The sequence below is a fragment of the Ipomoea nil genome, unplaced genomic scaffold (assembly GCF_001879475.1).
Source record: "Ipomoea nil cultivar Tokyo-kokei standard unplaced genomic scaffold, Asagao_1.1 scaffold3321, whole genome shotgun sequence".
Classification (NCBI taxonomy): Eukaryota; Viridiplantae; Streptophyta; class Magnoliopsida; order Solanales; family Convolvulaceae; genus Ipomoea; species Ipomoea nil.
The window spans coordinates 864319-881754 of NW_017619749.1; the positions used below are offsets into that span (position 1 = coordinate 864319).

Sequence of the window (17436 nt, forward strand, 5' to 3'; positions counted from 1 at the left end):
GCAATTTATATCATTGACCAAGGTCCACATGACATTGCGGATCCGGGATCAAAACGATGAGGTATAGAATTTATACTCGTAAGGTACAGAAATTCATAACACAAGACACAAAAAATCATCACACAGAACACATACACATGCTATATATTTACTTATTTTTCAAATCTAATTTAGGTACACAATTTGTGTTCATAGACACAAAATTTCACAACACAAAACAAAAAGAATTTATAAACATAAGACACAACTACTAATTTGTTTCAAGTACAAAATTCATACACTTAAGATACAGAATTTCATAACACAAAACATAAAAACTCACAACATACACGTGCACCAGGATTCACAGTGCACTGCAAACCCTGGTCATGGTATAAGGATTGCTCCTTATGAGTCTGGAACTGGTTCAGGTCAAAAATATAATTCGACAAATATGAAAATCATGTTTAGCCCATATCTAACCATCCTTTCAAGCACAAAATTATACTGTAATGTCTTGATCTGTATTTTCCAAAAATGGCGGCCGCACGCCATTTTTCAAAAGCCATTTAATTTGGAAGCTTCAAATTTTAATGGACAAATACTATTTGCGAAAGAGAAAGATAACAATATATACACACAGATTACGTACAGAATATTATTCTGATTATATATATTCTCTACTTGCCAGCCGTCAAGCATCACAATCTTTCAAAGAAATTCAACAACGCAGTAATAGCTTTATCAGATTGTTAGCTGCATACAATGTATTGTGATAGAATGGAATCCCAAACATGGCGGCCACAACAATCAAATGTCGGATCTTGCCTATAAAATATTATACATTCATGATACAATGTCAAATTTCTGAGATTTTGTTCGATATACGATAAGGTAAGACTCGAACTAAAATCTTTCTCAAAAAGATGACAATGACAGGAAATCAGGAATGCATGAAGATGGATGTTCTTATTAAGATGGGAAAAGAAAAAAATAAAAAAAAAACAACTCTGTACAAGACTATAAGTTAAAGAAGCTCAACATGATATGGGTCTGGTGAAGGTCTTACATGCATAAATTACAGTTTACAGTTCCAACTGTTAATGCAGTTTTATAAGAGGTTTATTGAGATCTGGGAAAAAGGGAACATACAACAACAATGATAGATTGGGGAGGGGTTGATCGAGCTTCGAGGAGACAACTAACCACCTCTCGGGACTCACTGCTTTTGTTGTGATCAAGCTTGTGGGGCAGCTAGGTCGAGCTGCATGTTGGTTATGGCTGCTGCTGCTTGGGGGTGGTAATGAAGGATCTCCGTCCACATCATTTCTCTGATCATTTCTTCCCCGAGATCCTCGTCTATGTCAAGGTTGATCGGGACCTGAGCTGGCGGGTCGCTGTTGGGGTCGTACAGAGAGGACATGTACGGGTGTTGAAGTGCCTCGGTGACACTGATTCTCTTTGAAGGGTCGAACACGAGCATCTTCTGCAGCAGGTCGATTGCCATGGGATGGGCGTTGGGGTAGAGGCGGGAAAAGGGCGTTTTGGGAGAGTATGGAAGGGATTTGATGTACTTCTTTGCCTTGGGGTTGTCGATGAATTCAAGATCCTCTTCGCTCTGGCTGCCGAGGATGTTGATGATCAGTTTAAGTTGGTTAAGACATTCGGATCCAGGGAATATCGGTTTCCTTCCCAGAAGCTCAGCAAATATGCAGCCTACTGACCACACATCAATCGACGTTCCATAATTGTCGCAGCAGAGGAGCAGCTCGGGTGCACGATACCAACGGGTAACAACATACTCTGTCATGAACTGATCCTTACCGCTATTTGTTCGTGCAAGTCCAAAATCGCAGATTTTTAAGTCACAATTTGCATTGATGAGTAGGTTCCCAGGCTTCAAGTCACGGTGAAGAATATTCGCAGAGTGAAGATACTTCAGGCCTCGAAGCAACTGCATTCGACATTTCAGATTAGTCTCAAAAAGGAAAACTATAAAGGGCATAAAAAAGGAAAAAAAAAAAAAAAAGACCCTTTGTATTGCTTAATTTGTTCGAGTCCACAAGGATTTCAATTTGAGAAATCGAAATTGAAATCAACAATGTACCTGGAACAAGAAATATTGGCAATGGTCACCCGTAAGTGCCTGTGAGGACTTGATAATCTGATGCAAATCCGTGTCCATAAGTTCATAAACCAGATAAACGTCTTTGAAACTTCTCTTGTGAATAGGCAACATGACATCTTTCAGAGAAATCACGTTCGCGTGTCTAAGATGGCGGAGAAGCTTTATTTCACGCAAAGTTCTCAGCGCATCAACGCGGTTCTCAAACGCGTTATGTATTTTCTTGATGGCAACTCTTTCGTTCGTTTCCTTGTTGACGGATGAGCAGACAATACCATACGCCCCTCGACCAATGGGCTTGATTGGCACGTACTTCGTGTCAATCTCAAACAACGTTTGCCACATAGAATAGTAATGCTTCCCAGGAGTCATAACTCCATTCGGAGGATCAACAGGGGTAGCCGCCATTTCCTGAAACGATTGCAATCCAAGCAAACAATTTAATTTACAACTAGATCAGTCACTATCCCAAAACAGAAAACAGTGATTGCAAGCTCTAGCTTTCCAAATAAGATATCCTCTCGCCCGCACGGGTTTAGCTTACTGGTTTCAGTAGGCAGTATTTGGAGGAAGAGACCAAGGTTTGAAACTCAGTGTCGGGATTATGCCCAAAGTGGACAGATCCCTTGTGCGCACTGACATTTGGCCAGTTGGCCTGTCTGCTGAGCCACTGAGTTACCGTGATTTACATACTCCCAAATACCCTTTCAACTTTTCGGGGGAAGAAATAAGATATCCTCTAATCGTGATCTGCCCTACTCTATGCAACATTAACTGTATTTCCTCGAATGCAACGCAGCATAGTTCATCACTCATCAGTGTTTAAAGCATCTCATGACAACCATAATGAGCTTAACCATTTAACAGCTTGTCCTACTAGGAATCAAATATAACCAATCAACAATTAAATGCTCGATTTAACCTCGAATGCAAAGCTGCAAAGCCATCTGTGTTTTAACCTCAGAAGCATTTAACAGCTTGTTAGAGGGAGGCAGGTTATGGGCAATGGACCTACTAGGGATAAAGCATAACCAATCAACAACTAAAATGCCAATATAAGTTCTTCTTCTTATTGAACTTCCAGTATCCTTCACTGCATATCAGACCTCCAGCTGAAACATTACTTCTTTGCTCAAAAAACAAATCCAGATAGAAGATTTGGATACATAAACTTCCCCAGTGTACTTAGGAACCTCAAATAACACCAAACAGAAACATTAAAAAATAGAAAGCTAAAAACAACCAAAGAATACCAAAACATTAACAGTCACCACAGACAATCATGCAAAAAGTAATATCTTTTAGGGAGAGGAGAGGCATAAAGATACAAATCTTTAGTCTTTACAGCGAACAAATGGAAATTATACATAAAGTTAGCATCTTCATGAATCCATGAATTTCTGCAGATACCAAAAAGAAAGCAGAAAAACATGAAAAAAATACCTTTCGACAACAAATTCTCCTCGAAACCCTTCACTGTCGTCTCCTCAGCTCCATCTAAAGATCGAATTTTCCAACGAGCTTCAAACCTTTTCCCAGATTAAACTCCAATATCTCAGGAAATTCCCGTCCGGTCCCAGCAAACTCGAATTCCCCAGTGTTAGTCACTAAAAAATCCTCAACCTTTGAGATAACCCAAGTTAATTAGCCCAGAAAACAATTTGATGGCGCCTTAACGAGTCAGATCAGAAGGATCTAAAACAGATTAATTGCCCTAAACATTTCCCCGGCTCCCACAGTAAACGGGTCACTTTACGTCTGTACCCGAACTTTTACGGTATATGCTCCAATAGATATCCTTGCCAAACGCCTAGTGCCCACGACAAGATATTTGAGATTTCTATCCCTCCCCCACACCCCCTCACGACACTGTTTTTCCTTTTCTCCTTGTTTTTTTTACCCCTTTCCTCCTCACATTATTCAATGTTCATTAACTGTAAACTCGCTGTCTTGTCGCCATCGCTGAATCAGAGTGTTTTTAAACCATTAATCAGAGTGTTTGCTTTCCAGAGTTGTGATTCCGGTACTCCTGTTTTACCAAGTATTACTGATTTAGAAATGATCAACTTCTTATAAAAATTCCTTTTTAATTCATATATTATATTCGAATAAGATCTTATCAATACTAGACCGAATTAATTTTATATATAAATATGATGTGATAGGTAAAAAAAAAATTGAAAATGATAGAGATTATACACTACTCGTATATTTAATATGGGTTCATACAGGAGACCGAGAGGTCCATTTCTTGAGCATATTCGATCATCTTGCGTTTTATTCAACCCGAGTATAGTCGGGAGATGCCCCCACTGGTTAGTAGAAGTTGTACTATGCACTCAGGATGAAATTCCCGATCACCTAGTCAGGAAGATTGTCCTGAGCACCAAACCCAACTATTAAGCGCCACTCAGTTGTATCGTATGATCAAATCACCTTTTACGCGAATGTTTGGAATCTCGAAGCACATGAAACCATTAGGACTGCGCCTTGTCATAAACCGATGATGCGATGCATGGAAGCCATATGGCTAGCATGCTGGAAGCTCGACATGTGTCTCCTCCGAACTTCTATATGAACCGCATTAAATGTCTGAAGGAGAGATTTTTGAACTTCAGACTATACATAACATAAGTTTGGAAACGTCTGACCTCATATTCAGCTACCCGAGACCAAACACTATGATCAAATACAATATACCATCATATTTGTCACATTAGAAAATAATACATTTTGTCACTGAATTATAAAGAAATACGGAGTAATACTTGTTATCTCTTAATTATACGGAGTTTTGTCCTATAATTGTTTGTAAAGCAATTTTTTTTTTTTAATTCCTCAGTTGTCTACAAAGTTAATTTTTAAACTAAATCCTATCACAGTCTGAACTCTAAGAGCAACCCCAATAAGAGGACCAGCCGGCCCATCCCAAAGTATAACTACGAGTTTTTTAACTGCAACAACTTAAATATACGCTATTGGAGCTGGAATTACTGCGGCTGCTGACACCAGACTTACCCTCCAATGGATCCTCGTTAGGCAGTAGTATTGGCTAGAGTGCTTCTCTAGAATTTCTCTCTGACTTATCTCTAGAGTGTCAATGCAAGCGTGAGTTTTCTTCATCATTTTTTCAAGTAAACATTCGAATTATTTCTCGGATGCGAACTGGGATTGGTAAGATGTACGTAATCAAGAATCATCAGGCAACTTCTTAACCAGATTACGTCCATACCCTTTGAGGTGTGTGAAATATAAAGGACTTTCTTATAATTTCACCTCAAGGGCTTTCACTCGATGGCGCGAACATACTCACAATCAATGCCTGCACAGCGCATTTGACGGAGACGGGTATGCAAAATGCCGGGTGGCACTTGTCAACTCTTGCAAGAGAAAAAGGTGTGAGGTGGAGGAGAGAGGAGAGAGGAGAGATGAGAGAGGAGAGAGGAGAGAGAGGGGAGAGTGTGTTGCAGACTTGCTGGAGTTGTAGTTCTTTGTCCTCTTATGTGGCCCCACAACGAAAAGAAGCAAAAAATGACACCTATTTGAAGTTTTTTTTTAATTATTTTTTTTATTTTTCTTTTGCTAAAATTTGTTTTTTGTTTTTTTTACCTCATTCCCTAATTTTATCTTTTCTAATCACACCTACAAAAACTCCTCAAAAACCACCCCAAGATCGTCACTATTGGGGATGCCTAAAGGCAATAAAAGAAATCCACGTCACGTCACAACAATTGAATGGTGAAAAATTCACTTTGCAATTAATTAAGAGACGAAAAATTGTGATAATATTTTCAAATAATGAAAATTACTATTCCTTTATAAAAAAACAAACACTACTGTGTTTTTCCTTTGAAATAGTGTCACATTACAAAAACTTAATTTATCTAGTCTATACTCTTACATAATAATTATGAGTTTTCGTCGCGATTAAAAAAAAAACAACTTTCACCCTCCATCTCACTTGACAACTGCTACTAGTGGCAGTAGGAAGCTAGGGGCGAAGTTGAAAAACATGGTGCGAATTAAAATAAAGAAAAAAAGCCCGTTTCCTTTTATTTTTTATAGTTAATAGTTAATTTGATCTATTTACTTTTTGAGGTGCCGATAAGTTATAGGACCAACAAGAAATGGTACAATTACTTCATGCCACATCACAAAGTTTGGACCATAAAAGAGATTCTTCTGAGTTTTTTTTACCTTTTAAACATTAAGGATGCTCTGAATATCATATCAATATCAATGAACTATTCTATTGTCTATTTGTCCAAGACAGATTTCAACCTGAGCGTATTTTTGAATAATAGATATACACTTTTCTATAAATCAAGACATACAAACTTTGTGTATATGTACATTTACATACATAATTTTATAAAAAATCAAAACTAATATATGTAGCTCAAAAAGAATGATCGAGGGGATAAAACATAATTATTGTATTTGAATTCAATTATTATTAGCACCCTTTATGTCGAGTTAGGGCACACTTTGCAAGTTCCCATTTTTAGTGCATTGCAAGTTTTTATTATTTTTTAATATACTGCATGTTTATTTTTTGAAAGATTCAGTGTACTGCAAAATAACTAAAAATGAATTTGTAGTACACTGAATCTTATATTATGGAATAAAAATAAATTGTACTTCAAAAAAGAGAACATGTATTTTTTTTTTTTTTTTTTTTTTTGAAGCTACTGGCTCTATTAAATAGTCAACATTGGTTGTATTGCCATTTGATCTATTAATGGGCTTTCCAATTCGTTTCTGTAGTTTGTATGGGCTTAATTGGGCCTGTCACCAAAAAACATTGGCCCATATAATTTTTGCGTTAAGTCGGTGACGAGGTAGTTGGAGGTTGGCCCCACCGATCCGTTCAAGGCAAGGAAACCGAATTCACACGGGTAGAAGGAGACCCAATGCTTATAGATCATGGAGTCAACGTCAACGTATTTTCCTTTTTTAAATATTACTCGTAATTAAAAACTTAATAATTCCCTTGATCTTACGTTAAACCCAGAACGACAAGGGCATCGTCACGCTGCTTCCTGTCGCTCGAACAATTTTTGCAGGGAGATCTTTCGCAGATTCAGGTAAGTTCTTGGCTAGCTGATTCATATGCCCACGCGCTGCAATTTTTCAATTGTGATATTTCAATGTTTTATTACCTTCAATATCTTGGCTTTGGGATAATTAAGGTTATAAGATTCATAATCATTGTGGTGTATTGAAGATTCTAGTCTATGGCATACGCATATTCATGATTTTTTGGTCGTAATTTGATATTGGATCCGGAATTTTGCTGGTTTTTCGGTTGCAAGGTCTTGAAGAAAGGGGCTTTCTTGTAGGGTTATTAATTTGAATTACTGGGTGAATTGGGATTTTATGATAGAATACAGACTTGTTTTGGAAGATTTTTTTAGGGAATGAAATATAACAAGCTTAGAGTAATTAAAAATCTGTTAACAGGAAGGGTGCATTCAGAGAAGGGTATTCAACATCTGAAAGCGAAATGTTTGTATGGTTTCTCCACAATGTGGCTAAAAATGGTTTCTTTATCTTGCAGAATATTCATCTGTGTTTGCTATCAGAGGGATTGTCAAAACATCAGAAATTTATTTGCTGCTGAGAACCGAGGGACGTGATGGCAGGACAACTGCCTGGGTATCCTTCTCATCATAAAGCTCAAAGTATTGCATTGAGTAAGTACCTGCAAGAAGACCCTCAAAGTTTGAGGAGATGGTATTTCTCTAGAGAAGAAATTGAAAACCATTCTCCATCAAGGAAGGATGGCATTGACTATGAGAAAGAATCAGGTTTACGGAAACTGTACTGCTCATTCTTGCAAGAGCTTGGGATAGAGCTTAAAGGGTAAGTTCTCTCTCTCTCTCTTTTTTTTTTTTTTTTTTTTTTGAAAACTATTGACTCTATTACAAGGTAATATCTGTTCTATACTTTCTCTAACTACTGAAGCCCAAAGAGTCAATACCCCACCACCGGGGTTCGATCCTGTGACCTTCCCTCAAGGGGAGCCACAGAGGTGCCATCTGAGCACCCGGTGTAAGCTCTCTTTTCTTTCTTTAACCAGTTGAAAAAACACAAAATCTTCAGGTGCAAAGAGTAGTTTCACTGTTTTGTCCTATGGACTTTTACCCCCTTACTCTGTAATGTACTTGTCTAGAATGGGCGAGTGTCTTACATCTTTTTCTCTTATTCCCTTGTTCCCTCTTGTTCCAGCCAAGTATCCTATAAATTAGGGATTAATCTGCACATGTTGGGCACATACTTCTCATGCTATAAATTCTCTTCTATAATTAAATCAGTGTAATATTAAGTTTTGACCTTAATGATATTATTTTCTATTGTTACAGAAAAACAAAACTACATCTGAATTTTCATGAATTTGAAATGTAAAAGTACTACAACACCATATGGAGTATATATAAATCTCTAAGAAAAAAAGAAGAGAAACCAAGAGAGAAGTTTCTTAAGGTAGCTGAATATTTGGGTACATGTTGAGCATAGCCCTTTAATTGTCTCTAATTATATCCAGTTTGTTCTTTTAAGATCTCACTTATGACCCTTGCACCTGGAATTAATGATACTATATCAATTTTCAGGCCTCAAGTGACAATTGCAACTGCAATGCTATTGTGTCATCAGTTTTATATGCGCCAATCTCATACAAAGAATCACTGGCAGGTAGATGTCAGCTTAGTGTGCTAAATTTATATACAGCAGTCCGTGTAGAACTTTGAATGTCAATATTCTTAGCTGTGGTTGATACAGGATTTTAAATTTTTATCTGCTGAATAATGTGCTTCCAAAGGGGCATGGGCTGTCTTACAAATGATATGCTTATGTAGTTACCGAAGTCTTATTATCTCAGAAATTCTGTGATTAGGTTTTAATATCTATATGGGTTCAGTGAAGAATTATTTTACAAAGTAAAATAAGACATTAATATCTCCAAGATGACAATGGCTGTTACAAAAGCTAATTAATATGTTTTAAAATCAATTATGTTAAGAGGCTGTCTGTATATCTCATAGCGACATGTCACTATCTCTATTCTCTATGATATTTGTGATGCACTTCTCAGTGTAGTGATAAACTATGTGCAGATTATTGCTACTGCGTGCATGTTCCTTGCCTGCAAAGTAGAAGAAACTCCGCGCTGGCTTTCAGATCTTGTTGTTGTTTCATACAAATTAATATACAAATGGGATCCTTCTGCCCCACAAAGAATCAGAGATAAGGTATGGGTATATGGCAGCCATAACTGCTGTTATAGCTTTAATTTAGTTGGAGCTTGGAGCCTCTTAACCTGAAAGTGATGCTTCTTTATAGGAAGTTTATGATAAGCATAAAGAATTAGTTTTAGCTGGTGAGCGACTTCTATTGTCGACTGTTGCTTATGAGCTCAATATCGAACATCCTTACAAGCCACTTGTTGCGGCTATAAAGAGGCTGGAAATCTCTCATAAGGAGCTTGCTAAAGTTGCATGGAATTTTGTGAATGATTGGTCAGTACTTTTTCCTTTCGTTTTGAGCATGTTTGTACTTCTATATAGTATCAATATTGTCCTTTGACTGGGAAATTTAGTCCATATTTACTAATGGTCTTTTTTTTTTTTTTTGGGTGGGTTGGTTCTGTAGGCTTCGATCAACACTGTGCTTACAGTACAAGCCCCACTACATTGCTGCTGGTTCTTTGTTCCTTGCTGCAAAATTTTTAAAGGTGAAGCTTCCAACAGGAAAGGGGAAAACCTGGTGGATGCAATTTGATGTCTCACCAAAGCAATTAGAAGGTTTGTCCAATAGACATCCTCCTTAGTCTTTGCACTTCCATACTGTTGTATCATAGGAATCTACACTTCCAATGTTTGGGAGTGTTATAATTTAAGATTGGGCCATGGTCACTCAACTGGGCTATAATGCACATGGGCCAAACCACACTAAAAGATTGAATCCAACCAATTAGCTAGTCTAACCCATGGCCTTATAAACCCATATGTTCTCTCTTATTTTATAGATGTGGGACTCTTAACAGGGAGGTTGCATCAAGTGTTGCAAAAACCAATGACTCTTGATTTTGTGCAAATTTTAGGGAGGGGTGCATGCATTAACTTGGTAAATGTTTAAATTTGGGATGTGAGGTCTTACAGTGTTTTCAATTTGCATATGGTTTATAAGAGGAGTTGTAATCTTTTTTCCAAATCAATTGTGTTTTATTTTTTTTCCCTAGTTTTACTTGGTCAAATTTAATTTGTTATGGTGTCGTTTGCCTATTGCAGTTTCTAATATGTTCTTCTCTGCTAATGCTTTGAGGGTCATTTGAATAGCTACGTCTTCCTTAATGTCTTTTTTCATATAGTGTAGTGATGTTTCTTCATAAATCCGACATCAGTAGTACCATGCATCTAAAATCTTTAGTCATGATTCGTTGATACTGTGGCAAATAGGAGATCCATAGGCTCATTTAACTTGCTATCCTGCAGTAGTTTACAATGCTACATTTCGGGAAGTCAATTGTTATTTTGCTCACTTGAACTTTTTATCCACTCTTTCTTGGAGTACTATTCACATAAATTGGTTGAATCGCTTCTGTGCTCACCTCTATTCATATTTTTCAGATGTTGTTCAGCAAATGCTCCGTTTTCTGGAGAATCACGGTCAAGCAGTACCACCAAAATGCGGTAGATCTACTGAATCTAGACCTGCAATTGGAAAAGGTGTGTCTTGTAACACAGAGTCGTGTATTTCAAGTGGTTCAATTATTGCTCCAGCTGCCAGTAGTACAGCAACGGTGGATACAGGTGGGCTTCTAAAAAATGCAATTTCCGGAAATGGCAATGGACATTTAAGCACTGTTGGTGATTCTCTCAAACAGAAATATCAGAAACAAGCAGTACCATTACCATCTGGTAGGCCTACTGAATCGAGACGTGCTCTTGGGAGAGACGTATCTAGAACCATCGAGTCATGTGTTTCGAGTGGTTCAGTTGCTGGTCAGGATTGCAGCAGTTCAGCAATGGCGGAGACTGGGCAACTCCCAAAAAGCGTGATTTCCAAAAACAGCACTGCACAATCAAGCATCACTATTGATTCAGCCAAAGAGAATAATCAGAAAAAAGAGCTTCTGTCAATGTGTGGTGGATCTACTCAATCAGAAGCTGTGTCTCATAGCAAAAAGCCATGCATTTCAAGTAGTTCAGTTATTGCTCAGGATTCTAGCTGTACATCAACGGTGCAGACTGGAGTGCTTCCTAAAAGTGCGATCTCCAGAAACAGCAGTGAACCGTCAAACGCTGTTGTTGAGTCTATCTACGAGAAGGAGCATTTGGATATTAGTGATTGTGGTAGTGCAAATAGTGTAGTTGAGGATGGTAGCAGTGAGCCTAGAATGGGACAGGCCAAACAAGAACCTTGCAACACTGTTTCTGCTGAAGAGCCCAAGAGGAAGATAGATGTTCATCGTATCAAAGAGACACTAAAGAGGAGAAAATTGGACAAAACTATGCACAAGAAAGTAGAGATGGACGATGAGATAGACAGTGAGGCGTGGATTGAGAGAGAACTTGAAAAACCTTGCAACATTGTTTGTGCTGAAGGCCCCAAGAGGAAGATAGATGTTCATCGTATCAAAGAGACACTAAAGAGGAGAAAATTTGACAGAACTACACACAAGAAAGTAGTGATGGGCAATGAGATAGACAGCGAGGCATGGATTGAGAGAGAACTTGAAAATCTAGAATAGACCCTGATTTGAAATGTACATGTAAGCACGACAAGGGAAAAGCCCTGGTTTAGAATGTACACGTAAGCAGAACAAGAGTAACGTACAGATTGAGTTCTATGAGGAAATCAATATATATTACTTGCTGAAAATGCATTTGTGAAGTTTCCTTGATCGAAGTCTTTGTGATTGCAATAACACTTAAACTTTCTATTGTTAATATTGGGTATATACTTTGCACATCAGTGCAGTCAAGATTGAAATGGTGCCTTGGGTTTCTTCCCCTGAATGTTATAGAAAATTTGAACATGTTTCTGGTGATGAAATTTAGTGGAAAAAGTTTTAAAGAATTCCGACATCTAAAGATAGCTTTCTGCAACATGTGAAGCTTTGATCTAAACAGCCCCTTTTGCAGAAAATATTTCTGAAACAGGAGTATGGACAGTTGGCCCCATTTGTAATTGTGAGCCCTAACTCCATTGTTAGGTTTGGGAATCCATTCCCATGTGATGAAATCTGTGAATGAGCATACAAATTATGGTTTTCCAAGTTCGGTATAGATTGCAGTGGAATGCACAACATGGGGCAGGAAATGTGTTACAGACCACCAAAGTAAGCTTCATTATGCTCTATGTTTATGTGTATGTGCGTATATATATAATATTTTTACTTTACAGTTCATTAATTGAATCTGTTTCAATTACCGAACTACTAGCTAATGAAGTGTAAAACATCGTAGGAATCCATGGAACTTATGTCTAGTTGCCACAGGAGATGAAGGCAAACTCCCCAGGAATTCAGGCTTTTAAGAGGCCATTATTGTAGGGCTGTCCATCTTTTACTTGCCACATTCTTCACCTTCCCCATATGGAAAAAAAAAAATCGTTTTCTCAAATCATTTCTGACTGATTAATTCCTTGTTTATTTAATTCCCATCCCCAGCTTTATATGCCAATTAAATACTATCCCTTCCTCCCCACTAAAACATCAGTCAAAATTGAACTGTGTTAATCACCAGAAAGTGAAACTGACTTTTTAGTATTGACAAATGAAATTTCTTGTTGAGGCTTTCTAGATCCCGTATCCTTATGAATATGAAGAAAGTTGTTAACTTTGATTTCCACTAAACTTGTGAACACGTTGCTCAGGTGCAGGGACAAGACACTGGGTCAAACAAACAAGCTAAGGTTTGTCCGACCAAGGAAAAGAAACCTTTCTTACACTCAATCATGTGATGGTAAAAGCCATATCAGAGTGAATTGGAAGGCAGAAAGGGTGATCTGAGTGTGATGATAAGATTCAAGCGTGCGTTTATATATTCAAGTTGAATGCATCTTATCTTCAAGATTAGCTGCGGGTAAAAGAATGGCAATGAAGATGAGATTACTGTTGTGATGAGTGGATTTGGGAAAGCAAAGATGATGAGAAGATCATAGAATTGAACATCTATGGTCCTAGCTAGTGTTGGATTTCCATTCACTTAAGCATATTATGTAAACATGTATTCTTCCAGACTTCAAATCCTTTGTCTTCTTCTCTGACTCCTTTTTAAAACCTGCAACTTTAGACCTCCTTTTTAAGGGGCCTTGCCAAATTTGTGTTACTTTAAGCTGCATTATACAATCCTTTCATGAAAGCTTGTCTTCCTCTTTTATATATATAGCTTGTTTGGTTTGATTCCTCATAGTTACACCACCATTTATGTGATTATAAAGCAACATTTCCGCGACTATAAAATTTACCTCATAGAATTTATTGAAAGAGACTTGCAACGAGTATCTCAATAGGTATTAATTGAGACTGACTTCTCTATGTGAGCTGTCTATTAACCTTCTTGATTTGAATCGATCAGTTATAGAGAACCAAGCATATTTGTAAGTAGTAGTCATCGATTTTCTCGTATGAAAGGAATTAACTTTGACTAAAGTCAATCTATCTATATCTTAATAGTCATTGGATTTTTGTTAAAACCAGTGGATGTTAATAGGTATACACTGGGAATCTCATGATTAAACCTTTGATGATGACATGATTAGGCCTAATCACAGTACGACAATAATTAGTTTTGCTTATTGAATATTGAATAGTAAACTTATCTTTACCAAAAAGAAAAAAAAAAAGCATATATTATATGGATATATAGTGCAAAATGGTACTAGGGTTTTGACCTGTACAGATATTCATTTGACTGAACATGAATATATAATAGATAGAAATTGTTTTATTAAACGATTGTGACGGACCCTTAAAGCCATCAATGATGGTAAATCTGCCTTTTTGAGGATAATAATGTTTAATGATATTTTTATCTTTAATTATGTGTTAATTTATTTCAATTTTAATCACTTATTCAGTTATATCTATTATACCCACTATTAAAATTTTTTTATATTTTAGCTCCTTATCTAGTATTGTCGTCATTTCTGATCTAATTTACACTATCAAAACAGATTAAAGTCGAGCATTAAAGTAAAAATACTTTTATAATTAAAATTAAAAGTAGAATAAACTCAATTTTATATTATTAGCACATATATAATAATGAGAAACATTTAGTGCTTAGACAACCAAAGTAGGGACTATGTTTTTATAACTTTATATCTCTGTGGCAGAAGAGACACACACATAGGAATATGCTCTTCACTTTTGTTAATTATGAGTGTGTGTATATATATATTTTTTATTTAAATATTAATTCTTTTAGTTACTCATTAAAATATTACATTTTTTTTCATAAGGTTAAATAAATAAATAATATTCCTAATAATTGAAGCCTTTCCCATCTTTAATCTCTGGCTTTAATTTTACTTACTTTCTCAACAAAAATAAAAAATAAAAAATAAAAATGGTTGCAAGTCATAACACTTTTTGGTCAGTCCATTTTTTTTTTAAATTTTTTTTTATCTAACCATAGGATTCCTCACCCAGTCAACTAGTAACCACACACCAGATCAGGACTATTCTTATTTGTATTCGGTAGGATCGAAAGACTAATCCTGTTCGTACCAAATAGAATCAGATTTTAAGGTAATTGCATTCTTAGGACTAACCCGAAAGAAAACTCACATTTACCATTTTATCCACACCCATGCGTTTCGTCACTCCACCTTTATGAATTCTAAATTGACTCCCTTTTTAGATAAAATGAAATTAAAGTGCGATTGCATTTTACTCAATAATTACACACTCGTGGGGACCAAAGTATGTCTCTTTGATCGATCCTACATTGATTTTCTAATGTTTACTTTTCCATGTTTTAAAGGAATATAAGTACAAACTCATTTCCCTTTGGAGGAGGGGTGTTGACAAACTTTTTTGAAAGTTAGTTGCGTCAACTTCAATTGAATAATAATTATTTAATTATTTTATATCATTTTATTCTTTAATTAAGTTATTATTGGACACCCAATTTTTCCTAATTATTTTCCAACCATATAAAAAAAAAATCTACCAAATTACTTCATAATTCACCCGGTTTCAAATCACTTTAGGATCATATCTATTACTCTATTAGAGATTGGTAACTCACCACATCAACTAGTGACCTAGTATCACGTAATATCGGTCGGTAATTTTCTAAAATCCTAAAGTAATTTGAAACAAGGTGAATTCTGAATTAATTTTGACTATCTCAACGAACATTACCACTTAAACTGATCTAAAATGAAGATAAATTTGAAATTTCTCATAAGTTATGATCAAAAGTGAATTAGTTTGAACAAGTATATGAAGTGTTTGTAATAGGGGACAGAGATGAGTGAATTAGTCTTCCATTGCATCTTCAGATATGGAGCATTGAAGAAAAGAAAAATGGAAGGAAGAATTGAAGATGAAGCTAAGGAATCTTGAATGGATTGTTTAATTTATAGTGAAAAAGAAGATGGATGGATTGAGAATTGCTGGGGAAAACCGACACAGAGAAACAGCTTTTGTGAAATCAATCTTGGAAGATAGTGAAGACTAACAAGTATGGAAAGGTGACCACCAATATCATGAATTCAAATTAATTAATTAAAGCAAAGAACAAACATTATTTATCAACTCATGTGCTTGTCTCTCCCAAAAATTCATTTCTTTTTTCCTATTGTATTTACCATTTTTTTTAAAATCTCAAACTCATTAGTAATTGTCACACTAAATCTGTTTGCACTGGGTAACTCACTCATGTTTAATAGTTCGCAAATCATACAGGACTTATGACTTGATATAATCGATAATTATACTCTACTCACTCACTCAGTCTTTTTTAAAATTTAGTTGTTCTAAACAATGTTAATTTAAACCCAACGATAACCTTGCCATTGAATTTTCCTTTAGTAAAGTACCATTGAATCTAATTAATAGGAATTGTTGGGGGGGGGGGGGGGGGGGGGGGGTGCTGAAAGGGTGAAAAGCAAAAAGGAGAGGCTAAAAGAAAAGCAAAGGCAAGCTTGCCCATACTCTGATCTCACATTCTCCCATCAAACTTTTAGTAGAATTTGAACTTTTGTGGGCCTCATCATCTTTACATATTTATTCATTATAATACATTCAAATAATCACAGCTTAATCACACTTTATTCATCTTTTTGTTCCTCCTCCTCATATATATATATATATATATATATATATATATATATATATATATATATATATATATACAATAAGTACAAAGAAACAAAATCATCACACCATAGATTGCAAAAAGTCTTTCAGATCAAAGGGTTCAAACCCACTCTATCTTCAATAATTCTTACTTACTCTTTATTTGGCCCCTCTTACGTTTAATCCTCATGTCTGCATAAAAGAAATACAATAAAAAGAAGCCTTCATTTTAAAATTTCTTTGAATTCAAATAATTCTTCTACCAATAATCCAACACTTCTGTTAGGTGGAAGCCAAATCCAACAATCTACTATACTATCAAACTATCCGATGACATTGGTTGATTGCACATTTGTTATTAACTATAACTTCTGAAATAATGGCAATCGTTAAGTTTAATTTGATCTAACAATTGGTGCCTGATAGGTTGTTGGGCGAAGGATTGGAGGGCCAAATCTAGCATCTTGCTATTGAAATATGGTGTTGACTGCTACACAAGTATAAAGAAATAAAGTTATGCATTCGCTATTGGTTATAACTTTTGACGTATGATAAATGTTTTATCTGATAGTTGGTATTAGAACAGGTCATGGATGCTGGGAGGGGATTGTTGGCCAGAGGCTCGAAATGGCTATGCAAGTAAAATAAAATAAAATTGTGCATCAATTACTAACTAATTTTTAACATAATAAGAACCGTTTGATCATAGCACAAGTACTACAAGCTAAGGAAAGTCCAAGGTTTGATCCTAACACATGTACTATAAAGAAAGTCCAATATCTTCCATAACGGAACGATCACCTATATGTATATATAGAATTTTCATATACATACATACTTCTTTTTATTAAAAAAGAGAGATTAGAAATGGACACTTAGCTTCTTGATTGTAGAGTTTATATACCGTACGACATATAAACTTAAAGTTTGAATCTTAATTGAATTGGATACGAAATGTTTTATATATTTGGAGAAATTTAAGTTTTGAGGATAACAACATCTGCATCTTCTTTAA

General features: G+C 35.9%; 2 protein-coding genes across 6 annotated transcripts; one reads left to right on the forward strand and one right to left on the reverse strand.

Annotated features, from left to right (window-relative positions):
- Positions 1–929: 929 nt before the first annotated feature.
- On the reverse strand, positions 930–3979 carry LOC109170057 (mitogen-activated protein kinase homolog NTF3). The gene is made up of 3 exons (XM_019318999.1): positions 3548–3979; positions 2087–2515; positions 930–1933 (listed from the first exon to the last, which is right to left on the reverse strand). Exons 2-3 carry the CDS (start codon positions 2510–2512, stop codon positions 1217–1219), a joined length of 1143 nt encoding a protein of 380 aa, XP_019174544.1. The 5' UTR covers positions 2513–2515; positions 3548–3979; the 3' UTR covers positions 930–1216.
- A 3103-nt stretch (positions 3980–7082) lies between these two features.
- On the forward strand, positions 7083–13473 carry LOC109170053 (cyclin-T1-3-like). 5 transcript variants are annotated; one of them, XM_019318995.1, is made up of 10 exons: positions 7084–7191; positions 7665–7969; positions 8719–8800; positions 9223–9357; positions 9449–9624; positions 9758–9909; positions 10735–10833; positions 11275–12449; positions 12577–12658; positions 12986–13473. In XM_019318995.1, the coding sequence occupies exons 2-8, from the start codon at positions 7743–7745 to the stop codon at positions 11856–11858; spliced, it is 1455 nt and encodes a 484-aa protein (XP_019174540.1). In that variant the 5' UTR covers positions 7084–7191; positions 7665–7742; the 3' UTR covers positions 11859–12449; positions 12577–12658; positions 12986–13473. The 5 variants fall into 5 exon arrangements, with proteins under 5 accessions (XP_019174536.1, XP_019174537.1, XP_019174540.1 ...); XM_019318991.1 differs by having other exon boundaries at positions 7083–7191; positions 10735–12449; XM_019318993.1 differs by lacking the exon at positions 7084–7191 and adding an exon at positions 8470–8590 and having other exon boundaries at positions 7886–7969; positions 10735–12449.
- The last annotated feature ends 3963 nt before the right edge of the window (positions 13474–17436 follow it).

What these genes read in the sequence shown, in the direction of transcription:
- LOC109170053 (XM_019318991.1), top strand. Translation starts at nt 7,743, where the DNA reads ATGGCAGGACAACTGCCTGGGTATCCTTCTCATCATAAAGCTCAAAGT. An exon ending in CACAAAGAATCAGAGATAAG is followed by an intron (nt 9,358 to 9,448) that starts GTATGGGTATAT and finishes GCTTCTTTATAG; the next exon opens with GAAGTTTATGATAAGCATAA. An exon ending in TGGAATTTTGTGAATGATTG is followed by an intron (nt 9,625 to 9,757) that starts GTCAGTACTTTT and finishes TTGGTTCTGTAG; the next exon opens with GCTTCGATCAACACTGTGCT.
- LOC109170057 (XM_019318999.1), bottom strand. Translation starts at nt 2,512, where the DNA reads ATGGCGGCTACCCCTGTTGATCCTCCGAATGGAGTTATGACTCCTGGG. An exon ending in GCCAATATTTCTTGTTCCAG is followed by an intron (nt 1,934 to 2,086) that starts GTACATTGTTGA and finishes TGTCGAATGCAG; the next exon opens with TTGCTTCGAGGCCTGAAGTA.